General features: G+C 63.1%; 1 protein-coding gene across 1 annotated transcript in view; it reads left to right on the forward strand.

The window, feature by feature from the left end:
- Nucleotides 1–824: 824 nt before the first annotated feature.
- Nucleotides 825–13,338, forward strand: part of ADCY1 (adenylate cyclase 1) — a 43,499-nt gene continuing 30,985 nt past the window's right edge. The window contains exons 1-3 of the mRNA XM_066353766.1: nucleotides 825–1,496; nucleotides 6,153–6,302; nucleotides 11,615–11,733. Coding sequence (XP_066209863.1) covers nucleotides 825–1,496; nucleotides 6,153–6,302; nucleotides 11,615–11,733 — 941 coding nt within the window. The remainder of the gene's footprint in view (nucleotides 1,497–6,152; nucleotides 6,303–11,614; nucleotides 11,734–13,338) is intronic.

Here is a 13,338-nt window from a genome sequence, read left to right on the forward strand (position 1 = left end):
GACTGCAGCGCCCCTCTCCCTTCCTGTCCCCCACCCCTGCACCAGCCTCACATCTGTTCCCAAACGCTTCAGCACCGGCTCCCTGGGCACCCGGGAGGCACCGCCCGGGACCCCTGCCTCCCTGGACTGGCTTCTTGGGACCTCAGCTCCTCGCTCCAGCGCCTGAGCTCCATACTCGCTCCCGGGGTTTGGTGGAGCCAGGGTCGGGCATGTCCACAGCCCGCCGCGGGGAGGGTTCCGCGTGCGGGGGCTCCGTGGGGCACGGAGCAGGAGGACACCGCGGGCCGCCGCCTTCTCCCGCCCTCGGGCGCGGACCGCGGTTCGAGCTTCTCCAGAATTGAGGGGCGTAGTTATTTTGGGAGAAGGGAGACATACATTTGGCAGGATTACCCCCCCACGGGGAATAGCGCAGGATTTCAGCATTTTTAACGCCTCGGAAGACGGCTCCAAAGGCGACACAGTGGGTCGGCCTGCTCACGGGTGGGGAAACTGAGGCACGGAGAGGCCAGGCGAGCGCCCAAGGTCACGCGGCCCGCCCTGCGGCGGGGGGCGCGGAGGACGGGGTGGGGACGCGCGTGGGCTGTGCGCGCCCAGCCAGGCGGCTCCGGGCTCGTCTGTCGCAGCGCGGTCGCCCGAGGACCGCGGCGGGGGCGCGGGCAGCGCCAGTGCGCAGGCGCGCGGGCGGGAGGGGACGCGCTCGGGGCGCGCGCGCGCGCGGGGTAGCCGGCGCCCCAACTCGGCCCGCCCGCCCCGGCGCCTCGCCGCCCGCCCGCCCGCCCCGGCGCCCCGGCCGGTGAGGGGCGCGCCCGCTGCATGGCGCTGGGATGGCGGGGGCGCCGCGCGGCCGAGGCGGCGGCGGAGGCGGAGGCGCAGGCGGAGGCGCAGGCGGCGGCGGCGGCGCGGGCGAGCCCGGGGGCGCCGAGCGGGCGGCCCGGCCGGGCGGCCGGCGCGGGCTGCGGGCGTGCGACGAGGAGTTCGCGTGCCCCGAGCTGGAGGCGCTGTTCCGCGGCTACACGCTGCGGCTGGAGCAGGCGGCCACGCTCAAGGCGCTGGCGGTGCTCAGCGGGCTGGCGGGCGCGCTGGCGCTGGCGGAGCTGCTGGGCGCGCCGGGGCCCGCGCCGGGCCTGGCCAAGGGCTCGCACCCCGTGCACTGCGTGCTCTTCCTGGCGCTGCTCGTGGTCACCAACGTCCGCTCGCTGCAGGTGCCGCAGCTGCAGCAGGTCGGCCAGCTGGCGCTGTTCTTCAGCCTCACCTTCGCGCTGCTCTGCTGCCCCTTCGCGCTCGGCGGCCCCGCCGGGCTCCACGCCGGGGCGGCCGCGGGGTCGGCGGCCGCGGACCAGGGCGTCTGGCAGCTCCTCCTGGTCACCTTCGTGTCCTACGCCCTGCTGCCGGTGCGCAGCCTGCTGGCCATCGGCTTCGGGCTCGTGGTGGCCGCCTCGCACTTGCTGGTCACGGCCACCTTGGTCCCCGCCAAGCGCCCACGTCTCTGGAGGACTGTAAGTGCTGCCGCGCGTCCCTCCTTGAGTCCGGGACACACCTGCCCGGGAGGGACCGGGAACCGCGCACGCGTCTACCTGTTGGGCAGCTGGGGAAACTGAGGCCTCTGTTTTGGGGCGAGCGTTCAAGGTCACTCAGCGAATTGGGGACACAGTGGAGCCGGCACCCTGGGGCTGGGCTCTTTTTCGAGTTACGGTCCACACGGCGCCTCTGGGTGTGGAGTGTGGAGACGGGCGACGGGCGCGGAGGGGCAAGGGTTGCCCCAAGGTCAGGCAGCTGGTGAGCGGCCAGGCGGACTGGGGTCGGGGTCCGCTGCTCTGGACGCACCCGTTCCCGCAGGAGGGACGGGGAAGGGGCGGAGAGCGGGTCCAGGCGCGCAGGGTTCTCGCCCGCGGTGCGCGCAGCCCCGGGCTCCTCTCCTGTGCGCATCGGGGGCGGGTGCGGGGCTCGCAGGGTCCCCTCCCAGCCCGGAAGCCCCCGGGGACGTGGGGAGGGGAGAACGGTTTTGGATCTTCCCAGTCGCCATGGCGCCCTGTGGCGGACCCCTCTCGGGTCCAGAAGAACTGGGTTTGCTGAGGTCGCACGGGGCTCTGGTCCCTGCCGCCCCGGTTCCGCGGGGGCTCTAGTCTCGCTTGTAGTGCCCGAACTTTGACACTGTCCGCTGGGTAGGGCGGGTGGAACGGTGGCGGGGACCCGGCCCGCTGCCCTTCCCGCCGGCGCTCTTTGCCGTGTGGGGCTTTCAGAGCTTCTCCAGCCCCCCTTTTTTTGCGGGGTGCAGCCCATCTCCCCTGGGCTCCGCTTCCGCTTGGGGCTGCGTTTTTGTCAGAGGGTGGTGAGACCCGAGGCGCGGGGGAGAGAACGCAGCAGATGGAGGAGATGGGGGGAGGGGTGCGGAGGGGAAGCTAGACGACAAGACGACCGGGGGAGGGTGGGAGTCAGACCGCGAGGGAGGTGGGGACCGAGAGGGGGAGGCTCCCCCAGCCCGCGATGCCCTGGGCGCACGGACGAGCCCCAGTTCCGGACCTGCATCTCAGGGTCCAGACAGACAGGGGCGGCCGGAGTACCTGGCAGCCGGTCTGGGTGGAGGTGGGCGGAGGGAGAGAGCAGGGAATAGGGTGGAGGGCTGCAAGCCTCGGGGATGAGGAAGGAGAGGGCAGGGTTGGGTCAGGTTCAGAGGCCCTGTTCTGGTGCCGCTTCCGGTGGGGGCACCTGGCCCTGCTTGACCTTTGGCTGGGTCACTCCTGCAGCCCCCCCCCCCCCACAACCCTCCTATGGGCTGTGTGTTTGGCGCCCACAGCCAGCGGCGACCCCCTCCCCCCAGGACAACCTCCCCAGAAGACCAGAAGGGAGGCAGCGAGGCCAGAAGGGAGGTCAGCGGCGGGCAGGAGGGGCCACCGTGCTGGTTGCATTCAGGGCTCGCTGTCGGCCGCCCCTTTTCAGTCCAGGCTGTTCCCTGCAGCCTCCACTCGTCTCTTTTAGAGAATTAAAAGATTAAAGGAGCGAGGGGACCGTCTGTCAAGGAGCCTCAGGCACAGAGCTCTGCCCTGTTCCCAGGAGCAGGGGAGCCCCTGTTCTAGGGGCAGGACCCACCCTGGGAGCGGGTCTTGAGGGAGGAGCCATCTGGGAGTGGCTGCTCCTGGGTGTGCCCTCCTGGCCAACGCAGGCCCTTCCCTCGCTGAGTCCTGGCTTCCCCACCTGTTTAAAGGGCATCAGGCTGCTCTGAGGGCTTGTGGCGAAGGTGAGACACTCATGCTGGGAAAGCTCACTTTTGCAATCTCCTTCCACTTCTTTGAAACGCATTCTGGTTCATCGTGGATGCAGGTGGTGGTGACAGGGACAGGGCGGGGACGGGTGCAGAGGGGCATGTGGTGAGGGGGATGGACGATGTCCAGAAAGTCCTGGGAGCCTGTGCCCATCCTGAGCGAGTGGAGAAGATGGCACCCACGTTTAGGAAGCAGGTCTGCCGCTCCTTCCTGCCCCCCCCCCCCACCTGCTGTCCGGCACTGCGGTCACCTCCTGACACCACCCTTCCCAGAGCTGGGGTCCTTCGCAGCCTGTATGCTGTCAGTGACCCAACACCCCCGTCTCAGCCACAGCTGCTGGCAGGGGACCTCTGTCCAGGCATGCTGCTCTGTGTTGTCACCCTCATCCCCGCCTAGGCCCCTGATCATGGGGACGTGTGCGCCAAGGCCAGGGAAACAGGTGCGCAGACAGTGTCTGCCTGGCTGTAGGCAGGCAGGCGGGGTGCAGGGAAGCCCCCTGCTGTGTGATGTGAGCGCAGGCACCAAAGAGGAAGAGACCACACCCTTGCCCACTGGCTGCTGACCCTGGGGCAGATAGTGGGGCTCCTTCTCCAGCTGAACAGCTCAAACAGTGTTGACTGGGCAGCCGGGTTCTCAGTGGTCACCTGGCTGGGCCTCGTGTCCCCGGGAGATCATCCCGGCTGGCGTGGAGGGAAGGTGCAATGAAGGTGCGTGTGGAGCTGTGACAAGGTGGGGCTCCCAGGTGGCCCACCCCCCACTCTTCTAACGACTTCCTCCTTCACCAAACTATCCCGCCGCCCCACGCGCCCTGTGCCCCTTCCTGCTTTGTCCCTTAGCCCCCCTGTCCCGCCCTGACCACAGTGGGGATGCCTGCCTTCCTCTTCCCTGCTACCCAGCCAGCGGGGGTCTCGCTCTCTGGAGAAGCCACGTCTGCCTGGCCCACGAGCAGACCTCTGGTGTCCTGAAGCCCTGTGCTGGGCTGACCTGGACGCCTCGGCCCTGCGGCCGGGCCTCTTGTCCTCCCCCCGACCACGCACATCCTGCGGAGACGACAGCTGGGAACTCCAGTGTGGGAGCCTTCGGAGACGGAGACGGGGTGCTGGGCGGGGGCGGTGCCTTGGGAGGGGTCGCTGCTGCCCCCTGGGAGGGAGGATGTCCCATGTGTCGTATGTTTTGAGTGTTCAAGCCATTAAACGGAGGCCCGGAGCACAGTGGTTACGTGTCTGCTGGGGCGACGTGCTCCGTGCAGTGAGTGTGCACCCACCAGGCCTGTGGGCGTGTTTCGCACGCTCCACACAGTTCAAATATTGACTGCAGAACGCACGTTATTGTTTCAGCCGCTCTGGTCCTCCAGCTGCCACCAGTGTCCTCACAAACAGACTGGCATGAATGAGCATATGCCCCAACGCGGCAGATGGTCTCTTAGCAGACAGAGCGCTCCCTGATCATCACTGGGACCCAGCGCAGGCCCTCGGGCCCGGCCGCCCAGCGCAGGGAGAGGCTGGTGCAGGCGTCACATGTGGGGTGACCAGCTAAGAGGCTGTACCTGGGCTTAGAGTGACTAGAGATGTCTAAGGTGACAACGAGAGTGATCGGGGTCAGATAGACGTGACCAGGGTCACATGGGAATGATCAGGTCGTGTGGGGTATTCAGGGTCAACGTGGGCACTGTGTTTAGAGGGCTTCTGGCCACTCCTGTGCGCCCACCACAGGGGATAGCTGTCCCCCTCTCCGGCGGGCAGAGGGCATCCGTGCAGCTGTCTCCCCTCGTGTCTGTGGAGGTGTGTGTGAGACGCGGTCGGCTCTGCCCAGCTTGCTGCTGACAGTTTACCCCCCCAAATAACAGGCCTGTCGAAGTGAGAGGCAACAAGCCCTTGTTTGAGATCAGTAACAAGAGCGAGTTGGGAAGCCCTGATTTAGGCAGAAGCCCAAGTAACTGGAATAGGAGGCAAAGGTGAGAGGAGTTTGTGAGAGAGGCGGACAGTTACACGCACAGCAGGAGGGCGTTGCTATGGTGCAGATGGCATAACACAGTGATACAATTTCTAAACAGCGTTTCTAATTTTCAGTCCTGTAGTCATCCTATCTCTTTCTCCTTATCCTTGCTAACAGTTCTTTGGAAAACAATGTTGCTCTCTAGGCCCCATGCAAAGGTTACTTTGCCCTGTTTATTAACATCCACATTGAGAAATAAGACAGGCCAAGCGGTTCTCTGGGAGGGGCCGCTCGGGCTCCGTTTCCAAGTGGCTCGGTTCACAGTGTTTGCACGAGTTCACTCTTGTTTTCTGAGGACGTCAGTTGAGTGCTGAGGTTTGTAGACTCATGTCCCCCGGTCTGTCTCCTGCTTCCTCCTGTGGACAGCTCTTCGGCCTCTAGATAGAAGTCACTGCCGACTGCAGCCCTGCATGACCATCCCCCAAGGGGCTTGTGTTTGAGCCTGTCAGTCACCTGAGAGCGGCAGACCTCCATACTCCCCCCATCTCCTCCCGCTGCCCCCCCCCCATGGTCCTCTGTCTCCCCTGTCCTTGTCCTGTAGCTTACCCCTGTCAGGCTGTCCTGCCCTCCACGCCATGGCCTGTGGCCGGTGGCCACTGTGCTCATATTCTCCCGTGTAACCAATCGTGAGCGGCGGGCTGTCGGAGTGGGGATTATTCTGGTTAACCCGGGGGGAGCGGCGGCCCCGGAACCGGCCGGAGGAGCCCGAGTTTAACTGGTCACAGGAGCCCTCCAGGTCTGCAGGGACAGGATGGACGGACGGACGGACGTCGGGACAGCTCTCCTGAACCCGCAGGAGCAGGGGCCCCTTCCCTTCCCAGGCTGCTTGTCGAAGGGGGCGCGGGCGTGTCGGCCGGGCCGGGCCCCCGCCCACCGGCTCTGTCCTCTCCCTTCCAGCTCGGCGCCAACGCCCTGCTCTTCATGGGCGTCAACATGTACGGGGTGTTTGTGAGGGTCCTGGCCGAGCGCTCCCAGAGGAGGGCCTTCCTGCAGGCGCGGACCTGCATCGAGGACCGGCTCAGGCTGGAGGACGAGAACGAGAAGCAGGTGGGTGTGGCCGGGCCCCGGGTCCCCTCCGTCCCCCTGGCTTGGCCCGTCTCCGTGGAGAGGCTCAATCTTTCCCGTTCGCACACGGATGGGTCATTCTCAGTGGTCTCACCGGCGGTCTCACTGTAGAACCATTTCAGTGTGAGACGGTGAGCGAAGGCTGGTCATTTCCTACGAGTTCACTGGCCGGTCCTGAGAGTGGGCTAGTCAGTGTCCTGACCTGATGGACCGTCTCTGTGGACAGAGGTGCAGCCTGCGGGGTCAGGCACAGGGCAGCTATCTCCCGGGACGGCGCTGTCACTTCTCCTCGGCTCTTGGGGCCACTCCTGGCCGATTCCAGCCCAGGAACCTCTTTCTCTCTGGGACGGCGGGGGGAGCATTCCGGCTCGGACGGGGCTGAGCCACCTTCGGGGCTTTTTAGCACCAGCGAGCACAGGTCAAGGCTCCCTGAGGACCGCCTCGCAGGCCCAGAGCAGCCTGGAGGGGTCCCTGCACTGTGTCAGTGTGAAAACAGTCGTCCCCGAGTTACAGGTGAGGGACACTCCAACCATACAGTGTTGTCACCATCTCTGTTTTTATGTCTCAACTCATTAACAGAGCAAATCAACTCAGCTGCCGCTGCCGGAGTCTTCTCCGGGCCTGACCCAGTGAGGTGCACCCCAGTTCTGGGGAATGGGAAGAGGCTGCCAGAACACACCCCAGTTCTGGGAGGAATCATGACAGACGCACCGTTTCTGTCTGGGGTCCTGTGGGAGGCACCCAGCTCTGGGAGGGGTCCTGGGGGCCCAGCTATGGACTGGTCCCGGTGCGGATGGGAGCCCCGCGGGCTTCTGTAGGCAGCAGGGGTTGCTGAGCTGGGGCGCAGGGGCTGGGAGTGGGGCTCCTGCTCAGTCCAGCTGGGGATGGGCAGGGACAGGGATGTCTGGGGAACATGTGCTTCCGGTTGAGGGGAGGCCTTTGATTTGTTGTGGCCGCTGGGGAGGGAGTCAGGACCTTGCACAAGTGGGGGGTGTCAGAGGCAGGTGTAGGGGTCGGCACAGCGGGGAGAACTTGCAGGCAGGTGGGCAGAGGTCGAGGGAGGACCTACCCAGAGGCACAGAGGCTTTGAGGGGTGGGGGGAGGTGACTGTGCTTCAGGGCGCAAAGCAGGTGTTTTGCAAAGCAGGCCGGGGCGGGGTTTGTGGGGGGGGGGGAATGAGGGACCCTCTGAAATGCAGACGTCCGACATTAGACCCCGCATCCGCCCCAGCTGCCGAGCCGTTCTGCTTGGGGACAGGATTCTGCGTCCCCGGCTGGGTTCTTCCCAGCACCTCTGGGGCCTGCCTTGGCTGACTCCGGGCAACCCCAGGAGGGGGGTCCTACCTGCTGCCGTGCTAGGAGTACCTCCCTTCGTGGTTTAGGACTAAGAGCTCTGCTGCTGAGGGAGGCGGTTTTAAAAGAAAGTGCGACCTCTTTGGCTGACGGATCTGAGTTCTGATCGGTCTTCTGCCCTGTCCCCCATGGACGTGGATGGGCATGCCTCCTGCAGCATTTCCCAGGGGACGTGTCAGTGTGACACCCCGAGCTTCTCGGTGCCCACAGGACTGGAGGGCCGGGCTTTTCTGTTCATGGGGCATTGACTTCTGGAAGGTTTTCTGCTCTACTGTGAGAAAGCTGCCCACGTCGTCAGTGTCCCTGAGGCTGGCCCTGTGACCGGCCTTGGGAAAGGAGGAGTGGCCGCTCCTGCAGGCAGCCCAGCCACAGGACAGGGTCCTGGCAGGACAGAGAAGGTGTTCTGTGAGGTGACTGGGACCTCTGCTTCGCAGCTGAGCTAAAGGGGCTTGGTTCTGAGAATGGGGGCCGGCTTGGGGAATTTTACTGACTTGGGGAGGAGAATGTGAAATGAATGACAAAGTGGCCAGTGGCAGAGGGGGACGGGGAGGCTGGGGCGCAGACCCCACAGTCTCCAGCCTCCGCACCATGAACAGGCTCACGCAGGGGTTCTGGGTCGATGGACACCCCTGGGAAGTGTCCCAGAGGCTGTGGCGGTCTGGCAGCCACCCGGAACAGAACGTCAGAATCAGCTCTTTGAGATGGAAAAGCCTGGGACCCCGGATCAAGAAGAAAGAGCGGAAAGAAGAGTCCTGGGCCGGGATAAAGGCGGGTTAAAAATAGACAGCCGCGAGATACTGGGAGTGATCAGAAGCCAGGATATTTGAAAGCTTAGACAAAATGGATAGATTCCCAGAATGGTGTCGGTTTCCGCAGCTGATTCCGGCAGGAGAGGAGGGCCCGGAACAGCCGACGACCGTTACGCTGACTCAGGAACGGAGAGCTGGTGGGAAAGGAAGCCCCAGGCCCGCTGGCTCTGCGGGGGCGGGGGGCACACAGGACTCCCGGGGAATGTGGCGCCACTTCAGGGACGCCCGAGTGGCGGAATCACACAGGACGCAGGCTAGCGGGATCGGCCTTGGTCACAGTCCAAGGGGTGGTCGGGCTGGACCGCCCTTGGCGGAGTGACCCCTTTCCCCGTCACGTCCTGACGGGTGCGTGGGGGGCCGTGACGAACGAGGTCGCCGTGAACATTCGGGTGCGAGGTCGCCGTGAACATTCGGGTGCGGCATTTGTGGGGGCACACGGCTCCCTTCCTGGCGGGGACGTCCGGGGCCGCAGTTGCTCGGGAGCACAGTGGTGGCACGTTTCGTTTGTGGAGAAGTTGTGAAGCCATTTTCCAGAGTGACTAACGTGTCTCCTTCCCGACGGGTCCTGTGGGTCCATCCGCACCCTTGCCGGCAGGCGGCCGCGTCACTGTCCTTTGTTGTAACAGTCCTGGCAGGTGTGTTGGGACATGTCACGGTGTCCCATGTCCCACGGTTTAATGTCCATTCCTTCCCTGCACTGACCGGACCCCCTCTAGGGCCGTGTGGACTGAACGAGGAAGTGGTCAGTGCTACACCGTGGGTGTGACGTTAGCTGGACAAGGAGGTACCCTTCTCTTCCTAACTTCCTGAGACTCTTCATCATGAGCGGATGTTGCAGTGTGCCCAATTTTTTCTTTTTCTTTTTTTGTAACAAGAGCTATGTGACTTTTTGTTTTTGTGCTGTTGACATGTCATATGACATCGACGGACGTTTTGATTCTGAACTAGTGTTGCATCCTGGACCAGGTGCCCCGAGGCAGGTTGTCCCGTGTTGCTGATAATCGTGCTAAACGTTTTTACGTCTGTGTTCTTCAGGGGCACTGGTCCGGCGTTTTCTGGTTTTGTCCTCATGTGATTTTGGGGTCAGGTAACACTGACTTTTTTTTTTGTATTTTTCTGAAGCTGGAAACGGGGAGAGACAGTCAGACAGACTCTCGCATGTGCCCGACCGGGATCCACCCGGCACGCCCACCAGGGGGCAACGCTCTGCCCCTCCGGGGTGTCGCTCTGCTGCGACCAGAGCCACTGTAGCGCCTGGGGCAGAGGCCAAGGAGCCATCCCCAGCGCCCGGGCCATCTTTGCTCCAATGGAGCCTCGGCTGCGGGAGGGGAAGAGAGAGACAGAGAAGAAGGAGGGGGAGGGGTGGAGAAGCAGATGGGCGCTTCTCCTATGTGCCCTGGCTGGGAATCGAACCCGGGTCCCCCGCACTCCAGGCCGATGCTCTACCACTGAGCCAACCGGCCAGGGCCAGGTAACACTGACTTTATAGAATGAACTGGGATGTCTCCCGCGTCTCCTGAGGGAGATTTACTGCAGAATTAGTGTGAATTCTTCCGGAAGTGCTTGGCGTGTAAGTCCAGTGCTAGAGTCTCCTGGCTCCGGGGGCTTCTTTCTTATGAGCTATTGTAGGACGAATTCTGTTTCTTCAATAAATATGCATATTCATGTATTTTATTCAGAGGATTTATTTCATATTTGCTGAGTTGTTGCAGTGTGTGCTTTTCGAGAAACTGGTGTAGTTTTTCTAAATTGCCGGGCTTGTGCGTGAGGAGCCGTTGTGTTCCTTTCAGCCTTGTGGTGTCTTCGGGGTCAGGAGTGACGTGTTGCTTCACTCCCGATCTCGTGCATCTGTGTCTCCCTCGCTGCTGGTTTTGCTAGAGGTTTGTAAGTTTTGTTGAGGGGCTGCCGGAGGGGCAGACGAGGCAGGGGTGCTTCTGCCCTTCGCCCACTCTGGGTCCACCCCCCTCCGTAGGATGGCCTCATTAATTCCTTGAGGGATTTAAACTCCATTCATCTTCTTTTTATTTTACAGGGACAGAGAGAGAGAGTCAGAGAGAGGGATAGATAGGGACAGACAGGAATGGAGAGAGATGAGAAGCATCAACCATCAAGTTTTTCGTTGTGACACCTTAGTTGTTCATTGATTGCTTCCTCATATGTGCCTTGACCGTGGGCCTTCAGCAGACTGAGTAACCCCTTGCTCAAGCCAGCGACCTTGGGTCCAAGCTGGTGAGCTTTGCTCAAACCAGATGAGCCTGTGCTCAAGCTGGAGACCTCGGGGTCTCAAACCTGGGTCCTTCACATCCTAGTCCAACGCTCTATCCACTGCGCCACCGCCTGGTCAGGTTAAACTCCATTCTTTGATTTTCTTCCCAAAGCAGGTGGGAGGGGGTGTGAGAGGGACTGAGGGGGAGTGGGCCTCAGAGCTCGTGCGGCTGGACCGCCGAGGCCAGCAGGGTGAGGTCAGGGGAGGGCCCTGGGAGGGAAGAGGCGGCAGCGTCCGTCCGGATGAGGAGGCTGAGGCCCCGGAGGGCGGAGGAGGCCCCAGGGCAGGCTCCTGTGGGGAAGCCCGATGCTCATCCCGTCCTCCCGAGGAAAGAGTGTCCAGTCCTTGGAGACCAGGGCGACAGCAGGAGCCAAGACCGGGAGAAGATGCCGGTCGCCTCCAAATCTGCTTCCTCTGCAGGGACAGGGGCCCCTGGCTGTCCTGGGACAGAGCCCCTCTGAGCCCAGCTCGGTAGCTCTCTCTCAGGGTGGGCAGTAAGCCTGTCCCTTACCTCTCTCTCAGGGTGGGCAGTCAGGTAAGGGACAGGGCTGGCAGCCTGGGTTCCCTGACTGTGACCTGCCTGGAGAAGCTGGGGTACACGGGGGGCCTCACAGCGGACAGGTGGGGACGTCACAAGCGGCTGGGTGTTCTGGAGGCACCTGCCCAGTGTTGTGGGATCAAGTGACCTGCACGGTGACCGTCCAGGCCTGGGCACCACCCACCAGGACTCAGAGGCTGGGCAGCGGCTGCAGTACTGGTCCACATGCGGCCGCAGATCAGTAGGGTCCGCAGCCCCTTGCTTTGGGCGGATGCCCTCAGGCTCGCAGGGAGGGCCCCGTGTAGCACCCATCCGTTTCTCTCACCCAGGAGCGGCTGCTCATGAGCCTTTTGCCCCGGAATGTTGCCATGGAGATGAAGGAGGACTTCCTGAAGCCTCCCGAGAGGATTTTCCACAAGATTTACATCCAGCGGCACGACAACGTGAGGTAAGGTGCGCTGGTCAGAGGCTGTGGGCCTGGGCGCTGAGGTGGAGGTGATGGAGGTGGTGATGGAGGTGGTGATGGAGGTGGAGGTGATGGAGGTGGTGATGATGGAGGAGGTGATGGAGGTGGTGATGATGGAGGTGGTGATGGAGGTGGTGATGGAGGTGGTGATGATGGAGGTGGTGATGGAGGTGGAGGTGATGGAGGTGGTGATGGAGGAGGTGATGGAGGTGGAGGTGATGGAGGTGGTGATGGAGGTGGAGGTGATGGAGGAGGTGATGATGGAGGTGGAGGTGATGGAGGTGGTGGTGGAGGTGGAGGTGATGGAGGTGGTGATGGAGGTGGTGATGGAGGTGGAGGTGATGGAGGTGGTGATGGAGGAGGAGGTGATGGAGGTGGAGGTGATGGAGGTGGTGATGGAGGCGGAGATGATGGAGGTGGAGGTGATGGAGGAGGTGATGGAGGTGGTGATGATGGAGGAGGTGATGGAGGTGGAGGTGATGGAGGAGGTGATGATGGAGGTGGAGGTGATGGAGGAGGTGATGGAGGTGGTGATGGAGGCGGAGATGATGGAGGTGGTGATGAAGGAGGTGATGGAGGTGGTGATGGAGGTGGAGGTGATGGAGGAGGTGATGATGGAGGTGGAGGTGATGGAGGAGGTGATGGAGGTGGTGATGGAGGTGGAGGTGTTGGAGGTGGTGATGAAGGAGGTGATGATGGAGGAGGTGATGGAGGTGGAGGTGTTGGAGGAGGTGATGATGGAGGTGATGGAGGTGGAGGTGATGGAGGTGGAGGTTTGGAGGAGGTGGGCAGAGGACCCAGTTTGAGGGCAGGGGGAGGCAGGTGTGGGTCAGCAGGCCCAGTGAGCACCTGCCTGGCAGGGAAGCAGGCCCCCGGGGTGGACGGTGGGTCTCAGGTGATGCTGGCCACAGCTGCTTCTTCCACTGCTCAGTGCCTCCCCTTCCTGTGTTGCTCAGAGAGGCTGGACTCTGTCCCTGAGCTGGGCTTGGGCGTGGCCTCTGGGCTGGGAATGTCCTGTGTCAGGCTCCTAGCTGAGCACTCTTGCCATAGGTGCCAGGTCTGGGGCAGGGGTCTTCTTCGTCCGTCTGTCCATCTCAGGACAGATGTGGGGTGGGGCTGTTGCCCTGTCTTAGAGGTGAGGAGTGCCCTCAAGTGAGCTCGCCCCGGGCACTGGTGTTGTCATACTAGAGAGGGGCCCGGGGGACCAGGAGGGTGAGGGCCCATGGTGCGGGGTCCACAGTCCAGTCTGGGTGGCATGAACCTCTCCTGGGACACTTGGTTCCATTTAGTGTCATTGTGTCCTTGTGACCCACCAGCGTCACCACCTTGGCTCTGCAGACGGGGAAACGGAGGTTCAGCTAGTCAGGCGGGTGTGCAGGAGCCCAGCCCGAGTGAGGGGGCTGAGGCTGGACCAGGGTCAGCAGGGGCGCCGAGTGACTGCCAGCAGTCCACCCCCGACCTCAGTCTCCTCACCTGTCAAACGGGCAGAGGGGAGCCTTGTCTCCAGCCTGGGTTGAGGCAGGAGCGGGGACATTTGCTGGAAGGACACTGCGCGGCGGCGGGAGCGGCCCTCGCCTGAGGCGGGCG

Source organism: Saccopteryx leptura, chromosome 12, assembly GCF_036850995.1.
Source record: "Saccopteryx leptura isolate mSacLep1 chromosome 12, mSacLep1_pri_phased_curated, whole genome shotgun sequence".
Classification (NCBI taxonomy): Eukaryota; Metazoa; Chordata; class Mammalia; order Chiroptera; family Emballonuridae; genus Saccopteryx; species Saccopteryx leptura.